Source organism: Mauremys mutica, chromosome 2, assembly GCF_020497125.1.
Source record: "Mauremys mutica isolate MM-2020 ecotype Southern chromosome 2, ASM2049712v1, whole genome shotgun sequence".
Classification (NCBI taxonomy): domain Eukaryota; kingdom Metazoa; phylum Chordata; order Testudines; family Geoemydidae; genus Mauremys; species Mauremys mutica.
Window position 1 is genome coordinate 183,262,391 of NC_059073.1, and position 27,777 is coordinate 183,290,167.

Consider the following 27,777-nt stretch of genomic DNA (forward strand, 5'->3'; position numbering starts at 1 on the left):
TTCTTGTCTCTCAATCATTTTCTTTAAAATGAACTGCTCTAGGGGATATGGGGTATTTCACATCTGTGTTGTAAAGTAATTGATGGGCTATGTAACATTTTGAGTGTTCTAGGGACATTGACATTGAACTTCGATGCAGTGTCATGGATGTTTCTATGAACTAACAGCTGTACAAGCAGCATTAATCATTTGCCTTTAGACTTCATTTGGCTGCAAAGAATATTCAGGCCTCAGGGTTTTTTGAATCATTGCCTGTTGGGTCACTCCTGGTCTTCTCCAATAGTAATAGGTGTCATGTGCATCTGCAATGCACAGGTACGCACTTTAGAGATCTCTCTCCCTTCTCCCTTTTTTCCTAGACATTGATCAGTTGGCTCTGGATATTAAAATTTCCATGTCAGTAAAGAATCAGTTATCTTTCTTTTGAATGTGTCAGACTGGCATGTCTGTCAGGCTGTTGTCATCCCTTTCAGATATATATATTAGTAGGATTTCTCACTTAGAGCTGCCTTTCTTAACAATGTTGATTTGCCTCATGTTCCTATATGAATTCTGTAATATGTTGTCTCTGTACAATTTGAGAGATCAGCATCAGCTAGAGAGATACCACTTCCCATCCTCCTACCTTCTCCCACCGAAAAAACCCCTCCAAAACTCCCTTAAAATCTGTGTACAAGGATTGCTTTTGACAGGCATTCTCAAATTTAGATTGTGTTCTTAATTGTCACTATCTGACCCTGTATCTGAAGCTGTTTGGAATGAGTGACTGGAGCAAACTCTTGTGCAAATACGAGTATCAGAATTATCAGCTGTCTCTACTAGCACAATGTATGTATACTGACCCAAAGAGGGACATACTGCTTTGTGTGGTGAGTAATGGAAATTTGTTTGAATTTTTTCACTGCTTTGCCTCTGGCAATGTCTTGTGCTGTCTCATTTTATGTAGCTTGGTTTTCGGGAAGGGACTGGGAACTGGCTTGTCGTCTTGAATTTGTTTGTTTTTTTTGGAAATCGTAACATGTGATTGGCTATGCTCTGTATAAATGATGCAGCCACGTATGGATTCCTCTGTGCCATCAGCAAAAAGGCCTCTGTTATTCTTTGCTTCCTCTTAATGCTACATGCATTGCTCTTCACAGAGCTACTGCTGTGTACCAAATCCCTTGCTGGATAGATTTCTATCAGAGGACTGTACCAGACATTGGCAAGCTGGACTAAATTCTGTGGCAAGATTTTAGCTTCTTCAAAACTGCTTCTCAGTAGAGGGAAAATTTTCTGACAGTTTTTCATTTTAACCTAAAAACAATTTTTAAAAAGTATGTTTTAATGAATAAATAATTAGACTCCTGGACAATAACTGAAGTGGAAAGGGCAAGTAGCTATATGATGCTTTTTACTTTTGGGAAGAAATTCTGCTCTGACTGCATCAAAGTGCAGGGCTGCGGTGTGCAGATTGTCTAACTTGGGGAAGAGAAGTCTGGTGGCACCTTAAAGACTAACAGATTTATTTGGGCATAAGTTTTCGTGGGTAAAAGACCTTGTGTTTTTTTTAACCCACGAAAGTTTATGCCCAAATAAATCTATTAGGCCTTGTCTACACTACAGGACTATTTCGAATCTACTTAATTCGAATTTGTGGATTCGACCTTATGAAGTCGAATTTGTGTATCCATACTAAATACACTAATTCGAACTTCTGAGTCCACATTAACGGGGCCGGCGTCGACTTTCGAAGCGGTGCACTGTGGGAAGCTATCCCACAGTTCCCGCAGTCCCCGCTGCCCATTGGAATGCTGGGTAGAGCCCCCAATGCCTGCTGGGGGAAAAAATGTGTCGAGGGTGGTTTTGGGTAACTGTCGTCATTGAACCGTCAATCACGCCCTCACTCCCTCCCTCCCTGAAAGCGCCTGCGGGCAATCTGTTCGTGCACTTTTCTGGTCAGTGACAGCGTGGACGCCACAGCACTGCAAGCATGGAGCCCGCTGCGATCCTCGCCGTTTTCTCCTCCTCGCACTTTATCGTCCACCTCTTCCACATTCAGCTGCTGAGAAATTGGGCTACTTTTCAATGGTTCTGCAAGCACTGGGGGACCATAGGGGACGTTTTACCAACATGAACGTCGTATGGCCGGGCAAGGTTCCTGATGCGTGTGTTCTCAGGAACTGTGGGCTGCTCAGACGCCTGCTGGAAGGTAGTTTCTTCCCGTACCACGAAATAACTGTTGTGGATGTGCATTTGCCTATAGTGATCCTCGGTGACCCAGCCTGCCCGCTAATGCACTTGCTCATGAAGCCCTATACAGGCGCCTGGGACAGCGACAAGGAACTCTTTAAATACCAGCGAGCAGCGTGACCTGTGACTGTTCAGTTTCTTTACAGAGAAGCTGAACCTGCCCCTGTTTCTTTACCCAGTTACTGTTGACTCTCCTCTTCGGTTCAATACCCCGTTCTCCCCGTTTCCTCCACTTCCAAGACACGTGTAAAAATAAAATACATGTCACACTGTTACTGAGGAGAGGTTTCTTTATTCATGACTTTTCGTTAAAGGGTCGAAACTGGAACGCAGACTGCGGTGGGTAGGGTGTGCGCTGATGTAAAGACCGCCTCTAAACTCAAGGAATGACAGGCTCCTGCTCCTACAGCGGTCCGCATTGCCGGACTGCTTGTTTCAACGGAGCCTGCCATCCCTCCTTTTTGGGATTCTGTGTGCGGGGGGCTATGTGGCCTTGTGGCGGAGGAGGACGGATACAGATTCCTCTGCTGCGTGACTCAGCGGTCCACGACAAGGACCGCTGTATAAGATCTGTACCTGCCCTCCCCCGCTAAAAAGTCACATCCCCACCGCCCACACAGAACCTGGAAACCACCTCCCATACCGACCACGGTGCCTGCTGACTGCACTGTGTGTGTTACCCGCTGCTGATCCGGCCCCCGTGTCTGTACCCTGCGAAAGGTGCCTGTCCTATGCAATTAGCAACGCACTTTAACAGCAAAGTATTTTTATTACTTGTACACAGTTATGGGATGGGACTGGGATTGGACTTGTTTGAGTCCGGAAGGGAAGGACTTATGCAAACGTAGGGTAGGAGAGCTTTTGGTTACTTGAGCACTCTGCTGGGGTGCAGTGACAGTATTCACGGCCCAGGGCGGGCATCCTCCTGGTTATTTGAGGTGAGGGGGGAATGTGACTTTGTGGCGGGGGAGGGCAGTTGCAGAGATACTGCCGGGGGCTCTGTCCTGCAGCGGTCCTGCAGAACATACACAAGTCGCCGGAGCGTGTCCGTTTGCTCCCTCAGTAGTACAAGCATTGCTTGAGTCGCCTGCTTGTGTTCCTCACGCCACCTCTCCTCCCATTCGCTGTGTGAGCGCTGGTACAGAGAGACTTTCTCCCTCCACTGCCTCTGCTGGTCCGCCTCGGCTAGGTAGCAGCCCACACATTCATCGAAAATCGTGTCCCTTGTCTTTTTCTTTCGCCGCCTAATCTTCGCCAGCCTCTGCGAGGTGGATGCTGTGGCAGGTCTGGAGACAGTGGAAGCTGTGAGATGGGAAACAGTTAGTTAATTCCTTGCAATGATACTTTTTTGCGAACAATTAACTGAGTCTAGGCTGTCTCTGTGAATTTTTTGTTGAGACCCCTGTGCCTGCTGTTGCACAAATCATTTGCGCGGTGGATTCTGGGTAAATGTCGCCAGTCATTCCTTCCTCCGGGAAAGCAATGGCAGACAATCATTTCGAGCACGTTTTCCATGAAATGCCCTGGCACACGCCATAGCGTGGCAACAATGGACCCTATTTTGCCTTTTGTGTATGTCACCGTATGTGTACTGGATGCCGCTGACAGAGGCGGACCAGCAGCGCTACACAGCAGCATGCTTATGCTTTTGCATGACAGCAGCGATGGTTACCAGGCATACTGCACCGTCTACCATACCATGAACTGGTAAGAAGACGGTAATAAGATGGTCATGGTTACCTGTCCTTTTGCACTGCGCCATTTGGTGCTGTCATAAGTGCCCCTGGTCGATCAGCCAGGGGCGCAAAAGCAAAATTTGGGAATGACTCCCCGAGTCAATCCCTCCTTTTTGTATCTAAAAATAGGCCTAGATTATGGGCAAGTGTACTAGAGAACCACTGTATCATACAACCAGAGACCACAGCTGCTCTCTGTCCAATCCTGCATGGGGAGCAAGGATGTTGTTGTTGAGTGCTGCACCATCGCGTCTATCTGCAGCATTCAGTACAGATACGGTGACATGTAAAAGAGTCAACAGAGGATTGTTTTCCCTTTAACTTCTGGGGGTCGGGGGGCTGCGTAAATTGCCGAGCTATGCCCCGACCCACCGCGGACACTGTGTTTGACCCTAGAAGCATTTGGAGATCAGCCAAGAATGCAAATGCTTTTCGGAGACAGCAGGAACTGTGGGATACCTTGCGTCCTCGTTCCCCCCTCCCTCCATGAGCGTCCATTTGATTCTTTGGCTTTCCGTTACGCTCGTCACGCAGCTGCGTGCTGAGTCTGTGCTATGCCGTCTGTCCGTTTATTTATTAAAAATACTTTGGACCAGGCGTAACGTAACATTTCTTCCCCTACTTAGATGCAGGAGTCTCCGAGCGAGATCACCGTGAGGACGGGCACTGAAGGAGATAGAGAGCGCATGCTGCGTGAAATCTAGCACGAACCACGGACCTATGCAGCTGTGCTCTGGGAGGCAGTGCTCCCTGAATACCGCATGAAAGCCTCGCGCGGAAAAGTGTGCTACCACGGAGCACCCAATAAGGCAGCTCTCCCCAGGAACCTCCTGCTGATGCTTATCGATTAACGGCAGGAGAGCTTCGTGGCATTCTCCCAGGAGGATTTCTGTTCTATCACCATATATACAGAGACCTCCTTTTCACACACTTCAGATTCCTGTTATATTAAGAATAAAAGTTAACATGGTTAAAGCACTTACCGACAGATCCTACCCCTGATTCAGGATCCGGGTTCCTGGCCGGGGAGGGTTGGTAGGGGATCTCCGTGACGGTGATGAATAGATCCTGGCTGTCGGGGAAACCAGCGTTGTAAGCGCTATCGCCTGCCTCGTCCTCCACAAACCCTTCCTCATCTTCCCGTCCGTGAACATCGTCGAGGAACTGTCCGTCGACACTGTCCCATCATCAGAGTCCATGGTCACTGGTGGGGCAGTGGTGGCAGGCTCCGTAGCGTCCGTTGGCCGCTTTGATTTTTTGGTAGGCTTGTCTGGGGTCCTTGATTTTCACGCGGCGCTGCGTTGCATGACGGCTGTATCCTCTGTCTGGATCATGGCTTTGGAGACCTTCTCGTAGGTCTTTGCATTCCGTTCGTTGGAGCGCAGCTCCGAAAGCACAGACTCCTCGCCCCACACACCGATCAGATCGAAGAGTTCCCGGTCAGTCTATGCCGGTCTCTTTCTATTCAGAGATTACATGAACTCCTCTGCTGGAGAGCTCTGCATTGCTGCCGGTGCTGCGGAGCTCGCCCCGATGTGCAACCAGAACGTCAGATTCAAACCGCCCAGACAGGAAAATGAATTCAAATTTTCGCGGGTCATTTCCTGTGTGGCTGGGCAGAGAATCCAAGCTCGGGCTGCTGTCCAGAGCGTCAACAGAGTGGTGCAGTGTGGGATAGCTCCCGGAGCTACTAAGTTCGATTTCCATCCACACCTAGCCTAATTCGAACTAGCCATGTCGAATTTAGCGTTACTCCACCTGCCGGGGTGGAGTACCAAATTCGAACTAAAGAGCCCTCTAGTTCGAATTAAATGGCTTCCTGGTGTGGACGGTTGAGCGGTTTAGTCTTTAAGGTGCCACCAGACTTCTCTTTGTTTTTGTGGATACAGACTAACACTGCTACCCCCTGATACTTGAGGAAGAGGTGGCCACAGTGGAAAGGGATCCTTTTTTCCTCATATTTTTCTCTTCTTTTCCAGACTCTTTCCTAGTCTCCATGTGGCTGGGATGGATCAGGTTGGGCCTGCCTACCTACTTCCCATGTTGTTGCTGCTCTAAAAATTGCTTCAGATGCACAGTGTAGTGGCCTTCTGTAGGCCTTGAATCCCACAAGCTGTGCTCATAAGATTTTCAATCAGCAATTAAGTTTCCATACACATGCACAGTGTGCATATTAGATCCAACTTGGGTCCCAAACTAGGGCCACAGCAGCAGATCTCAACCAGTGGTTCTAATAGATTATTTCCTTTCCCCCACCAAACAGGATAAATTTGAATCTTGAGCCTGTCCCTCCTATTAATCTCTGAAAAGAGATGATAATGAAAATGCTGACACAATTTTAGTTTTAACAGCACTACCAGGTGCTAACTATAATATATAAAAAGCCTACATTTCAAGAATGCCAAAAGGGCAAAACCAATCTCTGCAGATGTTTCCTTCAGTTGTTTGTGAAGGGGAGGTATTCACTACTGTTTTCTATTGTTTTAGTTGTCCCTTTCCCCTTGGGATTTTCTTCAGCAGTTCTTAGAATAGAGCTCTCTTGTAGTTTATATAAAAAATAGGTGGTTTTTTTCTTTAAGCTTGACATAGATTGTGAGGTATTTAGGGCAAGCAGCTTTATGATTATGATCAGTATTTACTGAGCATCCTGTAGCAAATGAAAGGCATACGGATGACATCTTTCTAGATAGGTTTACTGTGGAGCGAGGAGGGTGGGTTACCTACTATTTTAAAGCATTCATGAGTGATAAATGAACCAATGGCAAGTTTATTCGCTCTCCAAGCAGGGTCGCTGTTTCTTGATGAAAAAGTTAATTGGTTTCTCTGGTGAGTTTTATTCACATGTTTTCATTTTCAGTGTTTAAAATGTGTTGGTTGTAATTTATTACAAAATGGGAACATGAATATGTTGAGAAAATGTGGAATGCTGTGTTGCTGTGGCTTTCAGGGAACAGATGGTCCAGTCATTCATACTTAAAATATTTTATCATATTAGTGGGTAATTAAGTATTAGAAATATCAAATTGAGTTGTGAATGTCAAAAGGGTGTATGGTATACAGATATATAAATAAATATAAAAAACCTCCTGTGCTACAAAAGACTTTCAGTGGAGCTCTATCCTGGTCGTTATTTTGACCATTTTCCCGATTTACAAACTTCTATCTGATAGCTTGTTAATATTAGCAGTTACCTTTTTGCTTTTTAAAATGATTAAAACGATGCATTGACTTTTTCATAAGAAATAATGAGAATGAATTAACTGAAGTGCATAAATGAAATATGAAAAAAAGCCATTGAAAAATATCAGTAAAAAATAATTTGAATCAACGTTTGTGTCCAAAAATAGCACTCAGTTGGAAACTTGCTTCACTTTTATGTCCAAACATTTGATTGTACCTTTGTCATTTACAAATTATTAATCCAGCTCTAAAGAGCTCCCTCTGATGCAAATAGAATTATATTAAAACAGGTGAAGTTGTATTTTTAGAACGGTTGGATTACATCACAAAGTGACATGATGTGAATTTTGGAGTAGACTTCTTTTGCATCAGCTGACTTCTGACAACTTGGATTTTATTTAAACTTTGAAAATATAGCTACTATGTACTGTGATTTTAAAAAAATAAATAAAGGTAATATCTAGTTTTAAAAGATTACATTTTTCATAACATACTTTTCCATCATGAAACTAACAACTTATTTCAAAATACAGATATTTTGTTTCCTTTTTATTTAGATTATTGAACAAATATATAAGCAAATTAAGCTCAAATGACACTGTAAATTGGTATTCTCTCCATCCTGCTGCTAAATATTATACACAGTTTTTATTATCCAAGTCCCAAGGCAGAAATGTAAATTCTGTCTCTTAAACTGGCTCTTCTCGGGGTTCCTTCCTGCAGAACTTTGTCCCACCCTTGTGCTCTCTTGATTTTCTCCACTATGTGTCCTTCTGAGTTACTACTGAGGGTACGTCTACGCTACCACCGGATTGGCGGGTGAGGATCGACTTATCGCGTCTAGTGTAGACGCGATAAATCAATCCCCACTCGGTCTGCTGTCGACTCCTGTACTCCACCACAGCAAGAGGCGGAAGTGGAGTCGACGGGGAAGCGGCGGCAGTCGACCCCGCGCTGTGAGGATGCGAGGTAAGTTGACCTAAGATACCTCGACGTCAGCTACGCTATTCTCGTAGCTGAAGTTGCGTATCTTAGGTCAATTCCCCCGCGCACTCTCCCCCTCCCCCCCTCCATGTAGACCAGGCCTGAGACCTACCAGGTCTGCCTGCCATTTGAGAGTCAGCAGAATAGTTCTGTACTTCCACACCGGTCCTAGCCAATTACCATGTCAAAGGCATATTCATGGTTGACAACTTCTTTAAATACTAGCTTCCAAATGCATGGACTAACAATATCATAATTACTGGTGATAGACTGAAAACAAAATGAAAAACCCAAGAACTGCGTTTCTTGAGGTCGTAAATGTGAATAGAAAAACTATCCCTTAATGCTCCTTTCCACAGTTCTTGTCTATTTCAGTCTCCTCCCAGCTTACAAAAGCAGAACTGCCAGAGAGCACAAAATATGTGTTGCATGCCTGTTTATGTCCACCCGCAATCTCAAACAATTCAGTATTTTGTGGGGTTGTGGTTAAATTCCTAGTCTCTCAGCTAGTATTTTTAAAATTGTGCAAGGCCTTGTTTTCAAAACTGGGTAGGTTTTGCTGTTTAAAAAAAAAAGACTGAGCAATGGGATGCTGTCATATTAGTGGTTTGTAGGTTTTGACAGCATCTCTTTAAATAGACTTATTAAGTTATTGGCACTAAATATCAATTTAAAATAAACATTCTCATGTTTTTTTGTAATATAGTACTATTGGTTTACAGTGCGTGCCATGTCCTGGATTCCAAGCCTGAAAAGACTACAATTTAAAATCAACATTGGCTTCATTATATCATTATGGATTTTGATTAATCCTAATAAGTGGAATAAGTAGCACTCATAATTGCTTCTGAGACACTTCTAATCCTTATAAATAAATATGCACTGCTCCGTAGCCTCTCCTCTGTGGCCTTTTTATATGGCTGTATAATCTTCTGTCAGGCTTTCCACAAAGGTACTTGTGATATGGAGCTCAGAGGACCAGGAGCTAGTGGTTATTATACCCAACTTCTGGCCCCTTGTCTCTGTATCAGGGTGATAGTGGTGCCTGTTCCTATCTTAAGCCAGGAATCTTTGGCTTTCCACCCATTTCTGGGTCAAGACCCTTAATGGGTGGTGGTAGGGGGACCCAGGCACTTGCTCTCCACTGGGTCCCAGCCCAGGGCCCTGTAGGAAGTAACACTGACAGAGTCCTTCCTGCAGTGAGTCTAAGTTACTTTCCTGGGGTATTTCCTGCCTATAGATCCCTTCAGTTTGGTGCATGGCCCTTATATGCCAGCCAGCCAATCACCTCACAATAGAAGAATCCAAAGGAGGGGCCCTGCTGGACCTGTGAGTTCTCACGGGGGAGATGGTTAGAGAAGGCTCTGCTTGAGGACATTACCCAATTGGTGGTCCCCGCTCAGACTCACTCTTCTGTCTGGCTTGCTGGCGAAGAATTCCTCACTCTTGTAGCCCATCCACCACCCTTTGCCTGGGCTTCTGAGCTCCTTTTTAACCCTCTCCTCCAGTCAGAGCATACTCGCCATGCCCAGAGGAGCAGGGTAGGGCTACGTGTGCCCTGTATTACCCTTCTGTGCCCCTAGGGGCACAGTGTTGCGAGTGTACACCCTATCACAATACTATTTAATTGTTCTGTAACTTCAAAAATTATTAGCAAACCTTGTTTATTCATCAGCACTATCATTTTACTCCTTCAGCTACCCAACTTGGCTTCCTCCCTATCAATACACTGCAGTTTGTCATTTCTTTCCACTGTAAAAGTGCCTCAGTACCATTGTGGCTGAGTGGTCTCCCCCTTCTCTGAAGCTTCCACCAGTTCTGTCCCCTAGCATCCACTCAATTCTCCTGTAATCTCCAGCATTTCCACCCCTGAAAATTACCATCTGTCTTTCAGAGATCAACATTCCTTCCTTGAACTCTATATTGTCTCCCATTTTGCCACCCCTCTCCAGCTCATATCACTGCCATCTTCAGCTTCACCGTGTCTACTGATACTATCTCCTGCCTTATCTGAAGTGCAGCCATCACTGCTTCTCTGGGAACTCCTCCTTGATCTCAATACTCTTAACAACTGTCTCCTCAAATCCAGTTAGCTCTCTCTGCAATCTTCTCTCATGTCTTCTAATTCCTGATTATTCAGAGAATCTTTGATCAATTCTATTCTGGCTGTCTCTCACTCTCAGGACTTAGTGGTCATTAAATGCTTTCCATTTTGCTAAACAGGATTTCTTTACAGTTTTCCTTCTTGACCTCAGAGCACTTACTGAAGATAAACTTTTAAAAAGCTTTTGATTTTATGCTGATGTCTCTGGCTGCTGCTTCTTCATCCTGCTTCACGTCTCTTTTCTGCTCTTTCTTGATCTTGAAGTACATTTCAGACAAGAACCAGGTCTTCGGTGGGTTCCTCAGGCTTTGTTCTCATTCCTCTGCACATCTGTATCTCCCACCTTCCCTTCTATATTATTTCAAAATTGAATCCCCTCATCAGTTCTGTGCTGTTGACACTCAGTTCTCTTGCTCCTTTAAATCTGTCCCTGATCTCTTCTTTGTCTCCATGCATATCTTTCTTGAATATATCATCTGGCCGTGCCTTTATTTTCTTCATCTGAATGACACCAAGATGGACGTTCTTTTATGTGGCAGGAAAAAATATTGTCTCATCTGTAGTTTTAAGCTGTGATAGCCATTTTGTTTTCAGCTTGATAAATGTGGAGTGGATCCTTGATACTGAGCTCTTTTTTTGTTTCCTACATCTAGTATACTGGAAATCTACTATCAAGTCTCAAACATATCCTGTATCTGATGCTGCTTCAACGCTTACTCCTCTGATTTGTCCCTCCATACGTTTGTTCATTCTTTCCTTGATAACTAAAATTCTTCTGAAGCCTCTTAGCATGCCTTGGACACCTTCACACCTCTGCATGGTCACATCATTCCATCCTGAAAGTCTTAAAGGACCTTGATGTGTATGCCCTCCTCTCCTTCCTTGTTCTTGTGTTAGCACTGGGAAAGTGTAAAGTGCTGCACAAACATTAACATGCACCTTTTGCCTTCCTGCCAGTTCAGATCTGTCCTTTGTTGGAGGTCACATCTTTGTTGCAGCATCCCCTGATGAGTTATTAACACTTCATACTTCTTAAAAATAAAACTAAAAACCTATCCTGTTTTTATGCTATTTATAAACTTGCAGAAATTTTAGATGTCACAAAAGAACAAACTAGCAATGTATATTTTAAAAATAACACTGATATAGCTTTGTTCAACATCTTTAGCACCTACATATCCTAGTATTATTACTAATTATTTTCCCTCCTTTATTTTTGTATGAACTTAGCATTTGTGAAAGGCCGCCAGAATGACAGCCCTAGAGAATTAAGTCACTAACTGTGCCACAGAAAATGTAGCAGTTAGTGACCATGCACATTTTCACACTGTCCTACAATGTGCCTATACCCTGACTTATGAAGGAACACTATAAGAGGGGGAAATTCTCTTTCTATGGCTATTAATTTGTGATGTCTTCTGAAACTCTGGTGGCAGTTAGTCCCACTATTTGGTGATATGTGTTGTGATATGACCACCTGTCCACTAGATATTTGACTGAGATCCTCATACTCATTCCATACAGAACACAGAATAGCCATGGAATAGGGCTGGTCTAAATTGGGACAATGCATTGCACTGGGAAGCATGTTAAAACATTTTCACTAACATGGTGTTAAATATGACTTTGACATTAGTCTGGACAAGAAGAGTAGTGTTTAAAATATGTTTAACGTGCCGTAATTTAATTTTACCATGAGCACCTTGCATGTTTTTAAACATAACTCTTTGTCCAGACCAAGGATAAAGTTGTGTTTAACACCATGTTTGTTAAAACCTGTTGTTTAACATGTTTTCCAACATGATGCATTTTTCAGTGTAGACATACATCTAAAGGACCACAACTTTGGATCACTACTTTCTAGGAGAGAACTTGAATGGGAACATTTAAAAAGAACTTGTTTACAGGTATCTCCAAAACCTACATATTCTGTCCTGCTTGCAGAAAAATAACCATTTAACCATTTCCCTTACCAGCACCCGCTGTTATCACCTATTCCTTCAAACTTATCCTAGCTTACTCTCCCTACCTATTCCATTTCTTTCTGTAACATAATGTAACCAGGGGCGGCTCTACAAATTTGGCCGCCCCAAGCAGTCATGCCCGGGAGGCGCCCCCGAGCCGCGGGAGCAGCGGACCTCCCGCGGGCATGACTGCGAAGGGTCCGCTGGTCGCTCGGCGGGACCTCCCGCAGCTGCGGGCGGTTCGCTGGTCCGGCGGCTCCGGTTGAGCTGCCGCAGGCATGCCTGCGGGAGGTCCAGCCGAGCCGTGGGACCAGCGAACCGTCCGCAGTCATGCCTGCGGGAGGTCCACTGGAGCCGCCGGCCGAGCGTCCCCTCCGCAGTCATGCCTGCGGCAGGTCCGCTGCTCCCGGGGCTCCGGTGGACCTCCCGCAGGCATGACTGCGGCAGGTCCGCCGGCCCAGCCTGCCGCCCCCCCGGGAAAGGGCCGCCCCAGGCGGGTGCTTGCCCCGCTGGGCTCTGGAGCCGGCCCTGAATGTAACTCATTGCTTTTAATTGAGATTTGAATGCCTTGTAAAGTTATATTGTCTACCATAATATTTTCCTTTACCTTTTTTCATATTTAACTGTTAGCGAACTCCTATTTTATGCAGACATCTCTCATCCTTCCAGATTTTGTTGCTATATAGACAAAATATGTAGGCCACGTAATGGATTTTTAAAAAAAATGATATGCACTCATTCCTAGTCCTACATATAATTTCCATCTGAATGCCTGAGTAATTATTTAGAACTAATGTTTAAGAGAACAATAGATAATAGAAGAGACTGAAAGTGGCAAGTGACACCTAGGCGTCAGTATTTAATGTTGTTTTAAAATTGAATTAAGTAAAAAAGGGAACATTTTATCTTTGACAGAAAATGCGTTACAAAAAGCCCTTTTTCCCCCATACTGATATATACAGTCAGATTTCTTTTAACTATTAAAAAAACTAAATTCAGAATGCTGAAGGACTCTGAACGAAAATTTGAAATAGAGGCAAGGCATTGTCTATGAACAAGTGTTACTGGTGTATGCTGTAATAGCTTTCATGAAGCAAATATTCATCCTGTCACAATACAGCTTTGTAAGTCAAATATTGTACTAAATAGGCAGTTGTGACAGCGCCCAACAGCCATCCCTATAAAAAGAGAGCAGGTTGATGGCAGAGAAGTTTCGGTAAAGGGTCCTTACCTCATAAATGCACTTTCCTCTTGATCTGTCAGACCCTGGATTCAGTGACTTTCCAAACATGCTACAGAGCTTATCTGTTTTCCTTGGCTTGTACCAGAGGTGAGAGAGAAGATGGTTAGGTTCTATAGTGCTTGATTAAGGATTAGTTGGTTATGGGGGAGATCTGTTTTTTCATTACGTAGTATAATTGTTTTTGAATAGTTACTTTCTATAAATTAAAAAAAACCCAAAGGCAACATGGCTATTCTATTATAACTTTGTTAGAAAAGAGACTGAATAGTTCATAGTTCCGCATGTAGAGCTGCAATGATCCATTTGGGCAGATGATTAATATTCATTCCACAGAGAGAGTAAACATGGTACCTTTCCCTTTGGTAGGTAGGACATAGAGAAGTATTGTCAGGAAGTAAGTAATGCAAGGCAGCACTCTTACTTAATCATTTCTGTGATGGTTAGGTATTTACCACTGACCAAGGGGCAGAGGTGAAAGTAAGACGGTCCGGTACGGCGAACCGGCAAGAGCCGGTATGCTGTGCAGGACCAGACTGGCTTCCCCAGGCTGGTGCTTTAAAGGGCCCTGGGCTCCCCACAGCGGCTGGAGCCCCTGACCCTTTAAATCGCCCCTGAGCCCCAGAGGCAGCTGGAAGTTCTGGGGGTGATTTAAAGGCCCACTTCTTCCGGTTGAGGCCACGCCTCTTCTGGTTGAGGCCAAGCCCCTTCTCAGGACTCTGGCATACTGGTAAGTCTTTTAACTTACTTTCACCCTTTCCAAGGGGAGTGGAAGGAAGAAATTGTGAATCAGTTTTTAAAAAAATGTGTATCTCCAGGTTTTCTAAATCAACACTTAACTTGCACCTTACCTTCATCCAAGGGGTAGCCATGTTAGTCTGTATCCACAAAAACAACGAGGAGTCCAGTGGAACCTTAAAGACTAACAGATTTACTTGGGCATTAGCTTTATGGGTAAAAAATCACCTTCAGATAGAAGTGGAGTTTTTTACTCAAGAAAACTTATGCCCAAATAAATCTGTTAGTCTTTTAAGGTGCCACCAGACTCCTCCTTACCTTCATGTTATCCTAATGGTTAACATTCTTCAGTCTAATTTTTGTGCCTGATGTTTAATTAAATGTTAGAAAAGCAAAAAGGACTTGAGGTATTTATTCCTTCTTGTTTTAGTTCTATTTTGAGAAAATATCAAAGTTGAATTAAAAGGCAGCATAACATGGTCACCATAGCACTGTTCCTCCACCATACTCATGTGCTCTGCTCTTATTGTAAGCCAAAAAGGGTATTCAGTTGCACACAGGATTCTTTTATATTTCAGTTTAGTACCCCTTCCTCTTTACAAGAGCAGAGCAGTCTGAGGGGACATTCAGCATATTTACTTTCTGGTGTTCAGAAGTTTGAGTCTTTGGGGGAAAAAACTGATTAAAGTGACTTAATGAAATAAAACTATTACCTCCTCTCCCACCCACATTTTTTTCTTCTTCACACTTAGTGAGGTGTAAGTATGGTATAACCTTCTACACCTGCCCTAATTTGAGCGACCAATTTTTTAAAAAAGAATTATTTTGGTATGGCACCTCACTTAATGTGAAAGCATTAATCGCTGATTTCCTTTTAAATAAATTTTAAGATTATAGATAATCTTGATCTAGATAAAACTTATCCTGCCATGAGTGCTGAGAACTGGACTAGGTGACTTCTCAAAGTCCTTCCAGTTCTATGGTTATAGACACTATGGATCTAGTTTGCAGCAATGCTTAATTATGGCTTTTACTCCTAGATGGCATTATATAATATAGTTGATCTGTTTTAAACAATTGAATGCAAAAATACTTTTTTTCTGTTGAAAGTTCATTACTATTTGGCATTCATTATAATATTTTCTACAATATCAATTAATTACTTCTTATTTAACCACCACAGTTCATGTAATTGTTTTTAACTAACTGAAATACACAGGTATATTTACACATGCTATTTCTAGAGATAACTACTATATAAGGATGTAGATGGTTGTTGTCCCAGATCCACCATCTGCAGAGTTGTAGATCAAAAAAGGCTTAGCCACTCCTGTTATTAACATTTGTTTATAACAGCAGCATTCTTTAATAATAATAATAATAGTCCTTATCCTAAGGATTTTACAATCCAGGTTAGATACAGTGATGGGATGCAGGGAGATGACATCACATTGAGGAGGAGAGGGTGACAAAGTTGCTTGCAGGTAATATAATATTTAATCTATTTAGCTTAGTTGCTTGAACAGGCAGGAAAAAAAAATCTTTGGAAAAGCCGTGTGTTCACTGTGTCAGCTCCCTGAAACCAATGCTCTTTGAGGTCCCTAGCACCTGTCCCATGAACTCATAATTTAGGACATTGGCTCCCAAACTGTGGTCAGCAGATCCCTTTCTAGTGATTTGTAGAATAAAATATCTAAGCAACAAGTGGCTTTAAGTGGACTAGGAAGTTGAAAGAGGACATTGTAAAAGAAAGACCGTCATGTAGACTAAGCGATCTGCAGAAGACAATGTGGAGAACTACTCTCATATAGAATATCTCCTTCTCACAGTGATATTCCCTATTCAATGAGACTGTAATCCCTAAAATATGACCTGGGGGTGGGGTGAGGTGGGGTGTCCACTAGTGATTCTCCCAGTGGTGGTGTGCAGTTAGTTCCTCGGTGTTGGTTTTCTGTTACCCCTTAATCAAATTCGGTGGCAAGGCCCATAGATGGCTGTAGCATTGTGGTGCAGCACTTTTGGGATGGTAAAACAATAGTATGTGTAACTCTGTTAAACTCCCCTTCTTTCTGCACCTCAGTTTAACTCTTTGGTGAAGCACAGACTAGAGTTCTGTCTGATCGTGACTTTTCAGAAAGCATTGCACAGTGTGTCAAACCCTACAGCTATTGTATGTGAAATCCTGATAATAGGTGTTAATAGGTCCCAATCCATTTCAAAGAGAGATTACCATACACTGTCTTACTAAAATATTTAATGCACACAGTAAACAGTATAAAATATGGTAAATGGTATTTGGAAAACGACGAATAACCTTTAAACAAAAGCTATTAGTAAAACTATTGGTGTTTCTTTTACAGAGTTCCCCACTTTGTTTTTGTTACATACATGAAAATATAAAGTTTCAAGATAACATCTTTTATACTTTAGTGCACACACTCAAACACATTCCCCTCTGATTTTCTCTGAGATGTTTTCTTAGTCTCGGTAGTGTGGCCATAATATGTTCTGTGTGTCACCTGGATTCCCCAGAGCTTGAGAAGAGTGGGAACATCTGTCTCTCAACACTTCAGAACCCGTCAGCAAACAGTCTGGGGATCTCCATAGCTAGTCGTATTCCAGCCCTTGGGTTAACAGCTGACTGCTCCTCAGTTGCCGAGGAAACAGAAATCTGCAGCCTGTGTTCAAAATGGCATAGATATTGGGATCAGCATATAAAACATCCATTCCCTTGATCTCTGTAAGGCTCTCACTCTGTAGGGCACCATCTTCTCCCCATAACCTCAGCTAAGTCAGGCAAGAATTTACAAACCCTCACCACACTCAGCTCTGCCCCATTTTCTCTCATTAACTGAGGCACAATCCCAGTTGAGAGCAGTTAGCTGATAGCTGAATGTAAGTTCCACTGGCTCTGTAGCCTCTAGGGTAACACATGCTCCTCTCGGCTCTCCCTCTATGTCTGTAACACAGACCACAGTGGAGGAAACATCCCAATGGAGGGCTTCTCTAGGATGTAAAGCTGGAATAGCATTGCTCTGCATCCAGAGTTCTACAGGACTGGGATGCAGCCCTCACAGCACATCTCTTGGTCCTATGATGATCAGCTGCTGAGTCCCCAGGGCTCTCTTTTTAACTCATATATTCATACCCTTTCCCCCGCGCCCCACCTGATGCTCTGATATGCTCAGCTCTGGCGGGTGACCCGCCAACCGGATTGACCACAATGAAAAGTTCCTATACAGGTTCAGAAACAGCCACTGAGTATGTCTAGTAACTGCCACACCCTAGTTCTGAATGCTCTGTGCCCTGACTGAGTTGCCCTCTATGTCCACCTGCCAAACTATTTCTCTCTCTTTGATGAGTCAAACAAGTTCAAATGCTGCAGTATAAATGGGGATGAAAGTAACTTTTCTCAGAATTTTTTTATTCAGAATGCATAACTGTCTTGTAAAGGTTGTCAGCTGAGAAAGTTTGGGACAGCAGAGGGGACTATGGGATAAGAACATTAGTTGTACGTTTCAGTGATCAAAAGTGAAATATTAACACTGTTGGCATTTTAAATTGTCATTATTAGGTTTCAGGTTGACACACCGTTGAGATAAAGGGAACAATTTATACTTCCGGAAATGTTTCAGGCTGTCTGCAGTCATCTCTGTCCAATTTGTTTTTATGCTTGGCTCATATTACAGAAGGATTAGATATGCAAATATTTGTTAAAATATTTCAGTATTTTAATATTCTGGAGCACAATTTATCAGCAAATTCCATGGCAGCAAAATCACAAAGCACATAGGGCCCTGCCCATAGCAAGATATGCTCTTGCAGAAAATGACAAAACAACCAGTCTTTTCATCTCTGGAACTTGATATAGTGATCTGGCCCACTTAAGTAAAAACAACCGTGATAGACCAAAATGTGATGGAAAATTTTCAGTAAGAGAACTTTTTCCTGACTCTTGGAAGTAGGCAGTTACTTCTAGGGTGTTTTAGAGCTGTGCTCCAAATCTTCTTCCAAGCTGCTGTGTTGGGGTTGGGAACCAGAACTATCAAGGTCTATGCCTCTTTATAGTTGGATGGGGCTGTTGGTCTTGCTATGTGCAACCCTGTTGTTTCCAAGACTCTGTACCACCAGTGATCGGTAGAGCAGTTGAAGGTCCACAGAGAGCTGACTGGTGACATGGTGCTAGCTCTCCTCCTTGCTTTCAGTTTCTCCATCACATTGAGAAATGCTAAACATATATTAAATACTCTCCTAGTCTTTTCCATTTAAGCAATTGTTGTAGTTGACACAGGATTTTATGATTGCAGAGAGGACCAGAATGATTTATGCAATCATGAATGGGAGAGGAGCTGTCCACAAGTCAATATCTCTATTGAGATGTGGACCACATTTGGAAAAATCTTGAGAAACTCCTGCTCTTCCTGGTCAAGCTGCTCTGTAATGAATGTCAATTAACTTGCCTTTGCTCCCTGTACTGTGTCATACACATGTGCATGCAGTTATGCTTTTGTCTGCAGGCTTTCTGTGTAAGCAGCCATTCTGCCTTGCGTTGTGGGGACAAGCATACTGCAGTTCTGCTAACTGCAAGGGCTGTGCCACTTTCATTTGTGTCTTCAGTATGTGATTTTTGCAGAGCATCAGCAGTGCCTTCTGTAGTCTTTGTGGACCATGACAAAGAGCTCCATCTTGAGTGATAGGGAGTATTTTGTTAAACGATCTGAATCCTGACACTGCTGTGCACCAGTAGAATTTGTGATTGCAGATGAAACTTTTTTGTTAACTGGCTTTGTTCTAGAAATGAAATGCGGGGTTAGTTTTAATATTTCTTGAGTGATCCACAAAATCTTTAATTATTTTCCTGGGTTCAGGTTCTACTTCCTGTATAAAATTAAGTCCTTAAATTGCTGTGAATACAGCACTCGAGCCTTGAAATTATTTTCTTAGATTAGAACTGTGGTGTGCTTTGTTCCAGTTCTTCTGAAGATATTTATCCTATGTTCGCTTATTGTTTTTGACAGGTCATCTGAACAAGAATCACCAAAGTGAGTTTTCTTATAAGCATACAAAAATTCTACTGTTGAAAGTGGGGATTTCAGATATGAACTAAAATTATGAATGAATGAAATCTTTGAAGCCTTTCTATTTAAATGGTTAGAAAAATGTCATTTTATAGACATCTTTAAAAAAAATTCCAAAACTAATCTTTAGAAATATGTTGAATTCTGACATGCCAGTAAGCATCTAAACATCGTAATTTGCGAAGAGTCACTTCTTTAAATTGCTCTGTAGAATATATAGTAAAAATTTAATTATCCTAAAATCTGGTGGTGATTTATCTAGTAATTCTTTATATAGTACCACAACACATTAAATTAAGCAGTTTGGAAGTCACATCTATCCCTACCACAATGTTAACTTTTCCTGCACTGGGGAATCATCATGGATTGTAATCTGATGTTACAAGTGAAATGTGAAAATTTGCTATATTCCTCAAAGATTATGTTAGTGTGATCCACTTACACATATAACTTTGGTATCTTCATAATACAGATTTATGTTCGTCATAAATATCTTGAGGTATACAATATTCATAACAATAATTACTAGAGAAACCAAAATCTTGAAGATGCTGTTCCTATTTTACATGATGTGTGTGTTTATATAGTTCACTACTTTAAAACATTTTCAGGGTTTAGCAAAGTGTTCTCATGAACAATAAGGACTACTGAAGACTGAAAAAGCTGAAAATTTAAGTATCTTTCTTGAACAGAATATTCTGTGACTGTTGTAAAAACACTCCATTCACCTTGCTCTAATGCAAAGTAGTAAAATTAAATGTCCCAAAACTTGGTTAACCACAGAGTTAAGGTTGTACAGTGGTGGTTGTAGCCTTTGAAAACATTGCGTTCAGCTTCACTCAGACCTCTGAAAACTAGCAAATGAAGAAAAGAACAAAAGCAATGCAAACTTAGACTTCTAAAAACCAGGAAATATGAATTTATCATACCTCCGCTCTTCAACGCAACCTTAATTCTGTTCTCTTCAAGCAGTGCCCCAAGACACAATAGTACACATTTTAGCACTTTATTCTTACAGAAGCTACACGGTGCTCTGGGAAAATAGCACCTGGGCACTATAGGACAAAGTGTAAAACCTTCTCTTGCTAAGGCAAATCTCATGTCTAGGTCAGGTGTAGCAAACGGGAGCTACTTGCACCTGGCCTATACTCAAACACTGAGCCTACTCCACACAAGCCATCCTAGACTTCTTTAATGTTACCACCCTTCACCCTGGCTGAGAGCATTCCTTCTGAGACATTCCCTTCCCTTACCACCAGTGGTGAGCTGCAGCCAGTTCGCACCGGATCGCGCGAACCGGTTGTTAAATTTAGAAGCCCCTTTAGAACCGGTTGTTCCTGGAGGGACAACTAGTTCCAAAAGGGCTTTTAAATTTAAGAAAAGCTGTAGCAGCTCCCTGCCCTTCCCCTGGCCCCAGCTCACCTCACTCCGCCTCCTCTTCAGAACCTCCTCCGGCTTCTCCTCCCCCTCCCAGGCTTCCCGCGAATCAGCTGTTCGCGCGGGAAGCCTGGGAGGGCTGAGAAGAAAGCAGCGGCTTCCACCAGGTGAGCTTGAGCTGGGGTGGGGAGCGGGGGCGCCAGCGCCAGCAGGAGGAAGGCTCCAGGCGCTGCGCCACCCGGCGAGGTCGTGGCCGGACCCTGGGGCTGGGTGGCGCGGCTCCTGCTTCCCGGGTCCAGCTGTGACCTCGCCAGGCAGCGCGGAGTGGCTCCTGCCTGCCTGGCCCCCAGGTCCAGCCGGGCGGCACGCCTCCTGCCTGCCTGGTCCCCGGGTCCGGGTCCAGCCGGACGGCGCGGCTCCTGCCCGCCCGGGTCTGGGTGCGGCCGGGCGGCGCGGCTCCTGCCCGCCCGGGTCCGGGTCCGGGTGCGGCCGGGCGGCGCGGCTCCTGCCCGCCCACCCCGGGTCCGGCCGGGCGGCGCGGCTCCTGCCCGGGTCCGGGTCCGGCCGGGCGGCGCGGCTCCTGCCCGCCCGGGTCCGGGTCCGGCCGGACGACGCGGCTCCTGCCCGCCCGGGTCCGGGTCCGGCCGGGCGGCGCGGCTCCTGCCCAGCCCCCGGGTCCAGCCCGGCGGCTCCGGTCCCAGCCCCAGCCCAGCTGAGTCCCCATCTCCAGGCAGGACGGTAAGGGAACAGGGAGGGTGTGTTGGAAGAGGGCAGGGGAGTTGGGGGGGGTGGATTAGTGTGGGAGCGGTCAGAGGGCAGGGAACAGGGGGATTGAAATGGGGGTCGGGGGGGGGAGGCAATCAGAAAGGAGCAGGGGTTGGATGGGGCGGTGGGGGGCAGTCAGGGGTAGGGATTCCAGGGACAGTCAGGGGACAGAGAGAAGGTCCCGGGGTGCCATCAGGAATCAGAGAAGGGGTTGGATGGGGTGGCAAGGGGCAGTCAGGGGACAGGGAAGGGGGTGGATAGGGCATGGGTCCCGGGGTGGGGGCTGTCAAGGAACATGGGGGGGTTGGATGGGGCAGGAGTGGGGGGGGCATGACCCCTCATGGGGTGAGGAGGAGGGAACCGGTTGTTAGCATTTTGGCAGCTCATCACTGCTTACCACTCACGAAGCCCCAGAGACCACTGCTTTGTATGTCATCAAACTGCTGACAAGAAAATCCCCATGTGCATCTCTACTGATACAACCTCCAGAACACAGTGCTGAAATGAAGAATACCTAATCCTTCAAAGGAAACATGCACTCCTCCTTGTATTAGTGTAAAAGTTCTGCCAGTCCGCTCCAACTAATCCTCCACTGTTTAATACAAGAAGTGAGGTAGTTGGAGTGCATGCAGCTAAATGCTGGAATTCAAATTTTTGCACCACCACAAATAATGGCACATTCTCTTAGAACTTCCTGATGTCTACTTATCATTGCACCCTATCTCATCCCGAACCATTTCCAATGGCTGTTTCCAGCTCCAGGGAACAGAGATAAGGTTGCATTGTGGGGATGATGTGTACTTTAACTTAATTTTCCATGTTTTGGTTTTCAGAGGATTGTTTTTGTTGCTCTAGCTCTTATTGTCCTGGTTTTCAGAAGTTTGGGTATAGCTGAATTCAGTATTGTGGCACAGCAGAAGGCACTGCTGGGCAACCATAACTGCATTAACGAAGTTTTGGTGAAGTTATTTCCTTCTCATTTTTAAGAATAGTTTCTCAGTATCCCCATGTTCCACAGTCCAGCTCTTTTTTTTTTTTTTCTGCCTCTGGCTCCTTGTCAATGATTGCTTTGGCCACAGGATGCACTGGCTGGATGTTAGTCACTTCACTGCCTCTGCATCATCTCCATGTCTTCTTTCTCTCTGCCTGTATCACGGCCTGATTTTCTTCCTTCAGTTTACTTCCACAGGGAGAAGTGGGTGTTGAAATGGGACCCATAGGCAGGAACTATGCAAGGACTAGAATGGAGTCAGTGGGGAACATTTTTTAAAGATAGAGCGAGGGGGGAAATGTATGAGTGTGTGTTTTGGGGGACAGAGTTCAAAGCCCCCAACATTCCCTACTGCACAGCTTTCCTTTGCACCCCACTCTTTCCTACACTGCTCCAACAATCCTTTAATTGCTTCTAAATTCTTCCCCACTGCTCAGAATTCCCCACCACTGGTCCGACGCTGCTCCATGACTTCCAATGGTCACCTCCTCATGCCCACTGCTCTGACTACCCCACCCCCCGCCCACAAACCCCCACTACTCTGACCCCTACTCCTCCCTTACACGCACATACTAGTTCCGCCCTCATCCTTGCCAAGTCCACTACCCCAGACCTGGGCCTAGTGTATGGGGAAGGAGCGCTACAAATCCATCTGCAGCATAGGAAGCTCAGAGAGGTGTGAAGTGGCTCATTAATATCAATGAGCTGTTCTGTGCTTAATGAAAACATCCCCATTACTATCTCAGTGCTGTGTACTGTGCCATTTTACTGAACGTGCTCATACCCAGCTCCCCACCCTTCCTCAGTTTTAAAGGGGGGAAAGAAATAGGAGCTATGGATGTGGGAAAGCTCAGGGGTGGCAGGGCCGGGTGGGGGGCAGAGATGAAACTTCTATAAACTTTACCCTTAATAACTTTTTCAGTATTTTCAATATTGCTTCCCCAGCAGCTGGAATAAATACCAAGTGGCTGAGATCAGTTTCAGGAGGATTAGTAGCATAGTTAGAGCCCCAGATGTACGCCAAAAAGTTTAAAAAACCAGATGATTTTGTCAACAGATGTTGGATTTTTCTGAGGGGTAGCTCATATCTCATGAATGCCTTGTTCAAATGACCCCACATTTTGACCAAATCACCTTATCCCCCACCCCTATGAGGCACAGCAAATTTGAAGATAATCCAAGTAATGGATTTTAGAGTATTTAGAATAGTCTACTGTTAAATAGAAAGTGACACTCAACTTTAACTGGCGCTCTGCTATAAGAAGTTGATACTACATGTTTGTAATTACTACTGTATGTTGAGTTTAAACCCATGAATATCAGTACCTTTTTAATGTACTTTATCTTTTTCTTTTAATGAAGGAATGTATTGGAAAATAGTCCAACACAGAACTGTCTGACTCATACCTCACCTATTGCCTTGTCCCAGTCTCCCAATGGAGTTGGTAACTTTTCAGGCTCTTATCCATTGGATGGGGTGGACAAACAGTTTTTAGAAACATATGACAACGTCACAAAAGGGAGCGTAACAGAAGATTCCAGTCAGTACTACTGTGATAAGGTACGTTGTTTAACAAGGCTGAATTAAATGAAAACGGAGAAGGCCTAGTATAAATGTGCATCCAGTCTGTGAGATAAAGAATTCATAGGGTTTTCCAGCAATGTTAACTTGTCTGTTGCACAATATACATGTTAAATAGCATGTACTAATAAGAGTAAGTCTGGTTTCTTAAGGTCTACATTTACCAAAGAGGAAAACACTATGCAATGTGGCAGGCAAGTCTGCCAGCTCTGTGGGTTTTCCATAGGCTCAAAATTTTCAGACCCACCTGCAGAGAAAACCCCTAATTTAAAGGGAAAGCCTCATGTCGTTGTCTTTGCCCTAATTCCCTATCTCTGGAGGAAATAAAGCCAGCCAGAGCTGTTATACATGCCAATAGACAGCAGTGCCCCTCAGTATATACAGCAGGCGGCAACTGCCCACCACTCTCTGGCTCCCCTTGCCCCCCAATCTCTCTAACCCCTTTTCCCCATCCCCTCCAGGGCCCCTCATCTCCCTCGCTACTACCAATTCCAGTGCTGTGCTGACTATTCTCAAGCACCACACCTAGCCCCAATGCCCCCTTATTGCTTCCCCTCCCCAGCCTCACAAGTCTTCCAGGGGCCTAACAACCTTCCCCTCCCCTCCTGTTTTCCTGAATGCTACCCCCACCCCCTCCCTCCTATACAGGGGACTGCCAAACTAAACCACTTGTGGAAAGTGGGGTAGGGGAGAGGTGTATGGTAGAGTAAAAATGCCTAGGGTGTGGCAGGAAATGCAAGGGTGGAATAGCTAAAATTAAACCCCTTGGTGGGGAGTGTGAAATGCTATTGCGGGAAGATTAAATTCAAATGCTTCAGGGCAAAGAGCGAGGTAATTGCAATGAAATGTTGTGGATGGTGGATAAAATAATATTTCTTGGGGTGAAGGAATGAAATGTTGATGTGGGCAAGCGAGGAGGAAAACAATCAAATGCTGGGATTTCCCATTCCCTCCTCTTCCTCCCGCTCCCTTTCCCTCTGTTTCTTTGATTGTGCACCTCTTTCCCTAGTTCTAAACAATTTTATGTAAATATACTCAAATTTATGCAAGTTATTCAGACAAATTTGCATTTCCTGTGCTTTTTGCTGTGAGGATATTGGCAGTTGACTTAATATATTTTAACAGTTTCTAAAATTAGCACCCTGTGCTTGCTGTCCTTAAAGGTTTAAATCCGTAGCTGAATCAGTTGCATGGATATGTGCATGTAAAGCTGGTCCAAAAATGGACTCCATCCTGCTGGTAATAGCGACATTTTGAATTGAAACAAAAAGATGAAATTTCTTGTGGCATTGATGGATACATAAAAATGTTTTATTTTGATCATGTTAAAACGTATTATAATACATAATATATAATATAATATGAAAGTCAAACACAAATTAAATGAGACAAGAAAGTTGAAATTAATCATTTAGATTTTTCCCATCAAAAAGTTTGTCATCAGCGTGGCTCTGCAAAAAGTTTTGATTTCAGCAACATGTTTCAATTTCAATGACACTTAATTTTCTGATGGAAAACTGTTCAGTAAGATTTTTCAACCAGCTCTATGTGCAGCCATTATTTTCTAAGTTTTGCACTTTAGATTATAGTTTTGAAAAATCTAAGTATGCTCAGCATGCAATTTTCAAAGTCCAGTGACTCAATTTAATCAAAGTTAATTCTGCTGTGGATCCATAAAGTGAACTACTCCTCAGGGAAGATTATTTCAATGCCAAATTTTACACTTCAAAATTCAGACACTCTGGCTTGTGGGACTTTTCAAAAAGATCCAAATACACTTTTTTATGGAAAAGTTTATTTTGTATAGTTCTTGAAATCAATAATTTCTGAAAATTATGGGCAACAGGCTTATGATCGAAACCATTATGCATCATTAATTGTGGTATTCTCTGCCATTTCCAGTATAATAAACAGGAAAATACAAACAATTTTTGTGTACAGTACAATCCTGGCTCCTCTTCATTTTTACCACATTTACTTTTTTCTTTTTCTAATATGAATTAATCTGTATAGGAAATATTGTGGGGGGGGTTGCCATTATTTTGTGCTAAGAAATAGAAAATCTTAGATGATTTTTTTTTTAAATGTGTTGCAGAATGAAGTAATTGATGGAGATTTGCTTTTGGTGCGAATCACTCCAGATGAAGATGGGAAATTTGGATTTAATCTGAAGGTAAAAAGGGAGCCTTAAAATCTCATGAATGTGCAACATAGTTAAGTGTCTTAACTGATCAAATCAATATTGTTTTCCATTTTTAATGTCCATGTTTGCATCAGAGGTAAGAGATTAAGGGATCTGATGATTCTTTGCTGTCCTACAAGGACCTTTTTTTTTTATTTTATTTTTTTTTGGAAGAGTTTAAAAACTCTAGCCAAGATTTTTCAGAAACAGGTGCTTAAGATTAAGTTCCTAAATTGTTTATCTAGGCACCCAAATAATGGCCTCATTGGCTAAAGCAAGCATCCAACTGCTTCTGTTGTCTTTAGTAGAAGTTGCTGTATGTCCAACACATTTGAAAAGCAGATCATTTATTCAGATGCCTACAAGTGGACTATGGAGCCTAACTTCAGGCACTTATTTTGTGGAGAAGTAGGCCCTTCATGTTTTACCATCAACAAGACATGTTAATGGTGTGTGTGCACCCAGTGGTGAGCCAGTTATTGCAAAGGTAAAAACTAGTAAATGAAGGAATTGCGGAAGAAGGTGCGGCGGCAGCTCCCGTACTTTCTGATTAATGTCCATTTTGAGGCCCTGTTATACTGCCTGAATGCTATGAAGTGGCTATAGTGAAAATGAGAATCAGGCTCCGGTTCTAGCATCTGATCCCTGTCACTTATTTGTGGGCATTGTTAGGTCATCTGTTTCATTCATGAGTCCAGGGAAGATGTGTTTTATGTCCATAAGACTTCAGTGGCATATAAAATATAAAAGGGATAAAGAAATGTGGTTGGTTTGAGACTCATAATTTGATCCTGCAAGATGCTGAGTTCTTTGGTCCCAGTTCAGCATAGCACTTAAGCATGAATACTGAGCACCTTGCAAGGTCAAGCCCATGACAGTGAAGTACAAAGCATAAATTTTATAGTCACATAGGAACAAAAAATAGACTATTTGTTGTATAATGTACTGCTTACATTCTAAGAGTATATTTATAGTCACTGTTTACTTAACATCTTGTAGGGTGGTGTTGATCAAAAAATGCCTCTGGTGGTGTCAAGAATAACTCCAGGATCATCTGTAAGTAAATCCGCATGTAATTCTTCAGTGTATGGCTCTGTAGCAAAGCTAATTTTTTTCCAGTGTCTGAATAAGTTGTAACACATAACTGAAATGTCTTTTTTATGACTAGTACAATAGATGCATCATCTAAATCAAATTTGGAAGGACAAATGCATTTTATTTTAAGGTTTTATTTTGGGCACATACTTCAAAGTGTATTTTCCAAACTTTTATAACAAATTGGGATAATACCAATTCTAATTTGATATGAATTCTGTGTGGTTTCTGCTGCAGTCTGCATATTGCAGAAGTTTCAGAGAGAAAGGTTTCATTGTAATTGGACCACAGTATAATGCAAGAATTCTCTAACTTTTTCATAGCACAGACTACACCATAATAGAGAAATTGACTTGTGTCCCACATCCTGCCCCGATCATGAATGTGTGGCCCACATTACCTATCTTTGTCATCATGTAACATCTGTGTGTAACAGCTTGCTTTTATTCAGCCTTCATGAATAAATAGAATTATGCAATTTAATGAATTTGTAGTTGTCTCAGAGAAATGTATGAATGGGAAACAGAGG

General features: G+C 43.3%; 1 protein-coding gene across 3 annotated transcripts in view; it reads left to right on the forward strand.

Moving 5' to 3' along the window:
* PTPN3 (protein tyrosine phosphatase non-receptor type 3) overlaps positions 1-27,777 on the forward strand; it is a 339,148-nt gene that overhangs the window by 253,662 nt on the left and 57,709 nt on the right. For all 3 annotated transcript variants that reach the window (XM_045007229.1, XM_045007230.1, XM_045007231.1), the window contains exons 15-18: positions 19,197-19,220; positions 23,752-23,950; positions 26,067-26,144; positions 27,153-27,209. In XM_045007229.1, coding sequence (XP_044863164.1) covers positions 19,197-19,220; positions 23,752-23,950; positions 26,067-26,144; positions 27,153-27,209 — 358 coding nt within the window. The remainder of the gene's footprint in view (positions 1-19,196; positions 19,221-23,751; positions 23,951-26,066; positions 26,145-27,152; positions 27,210-27,777) is intronic.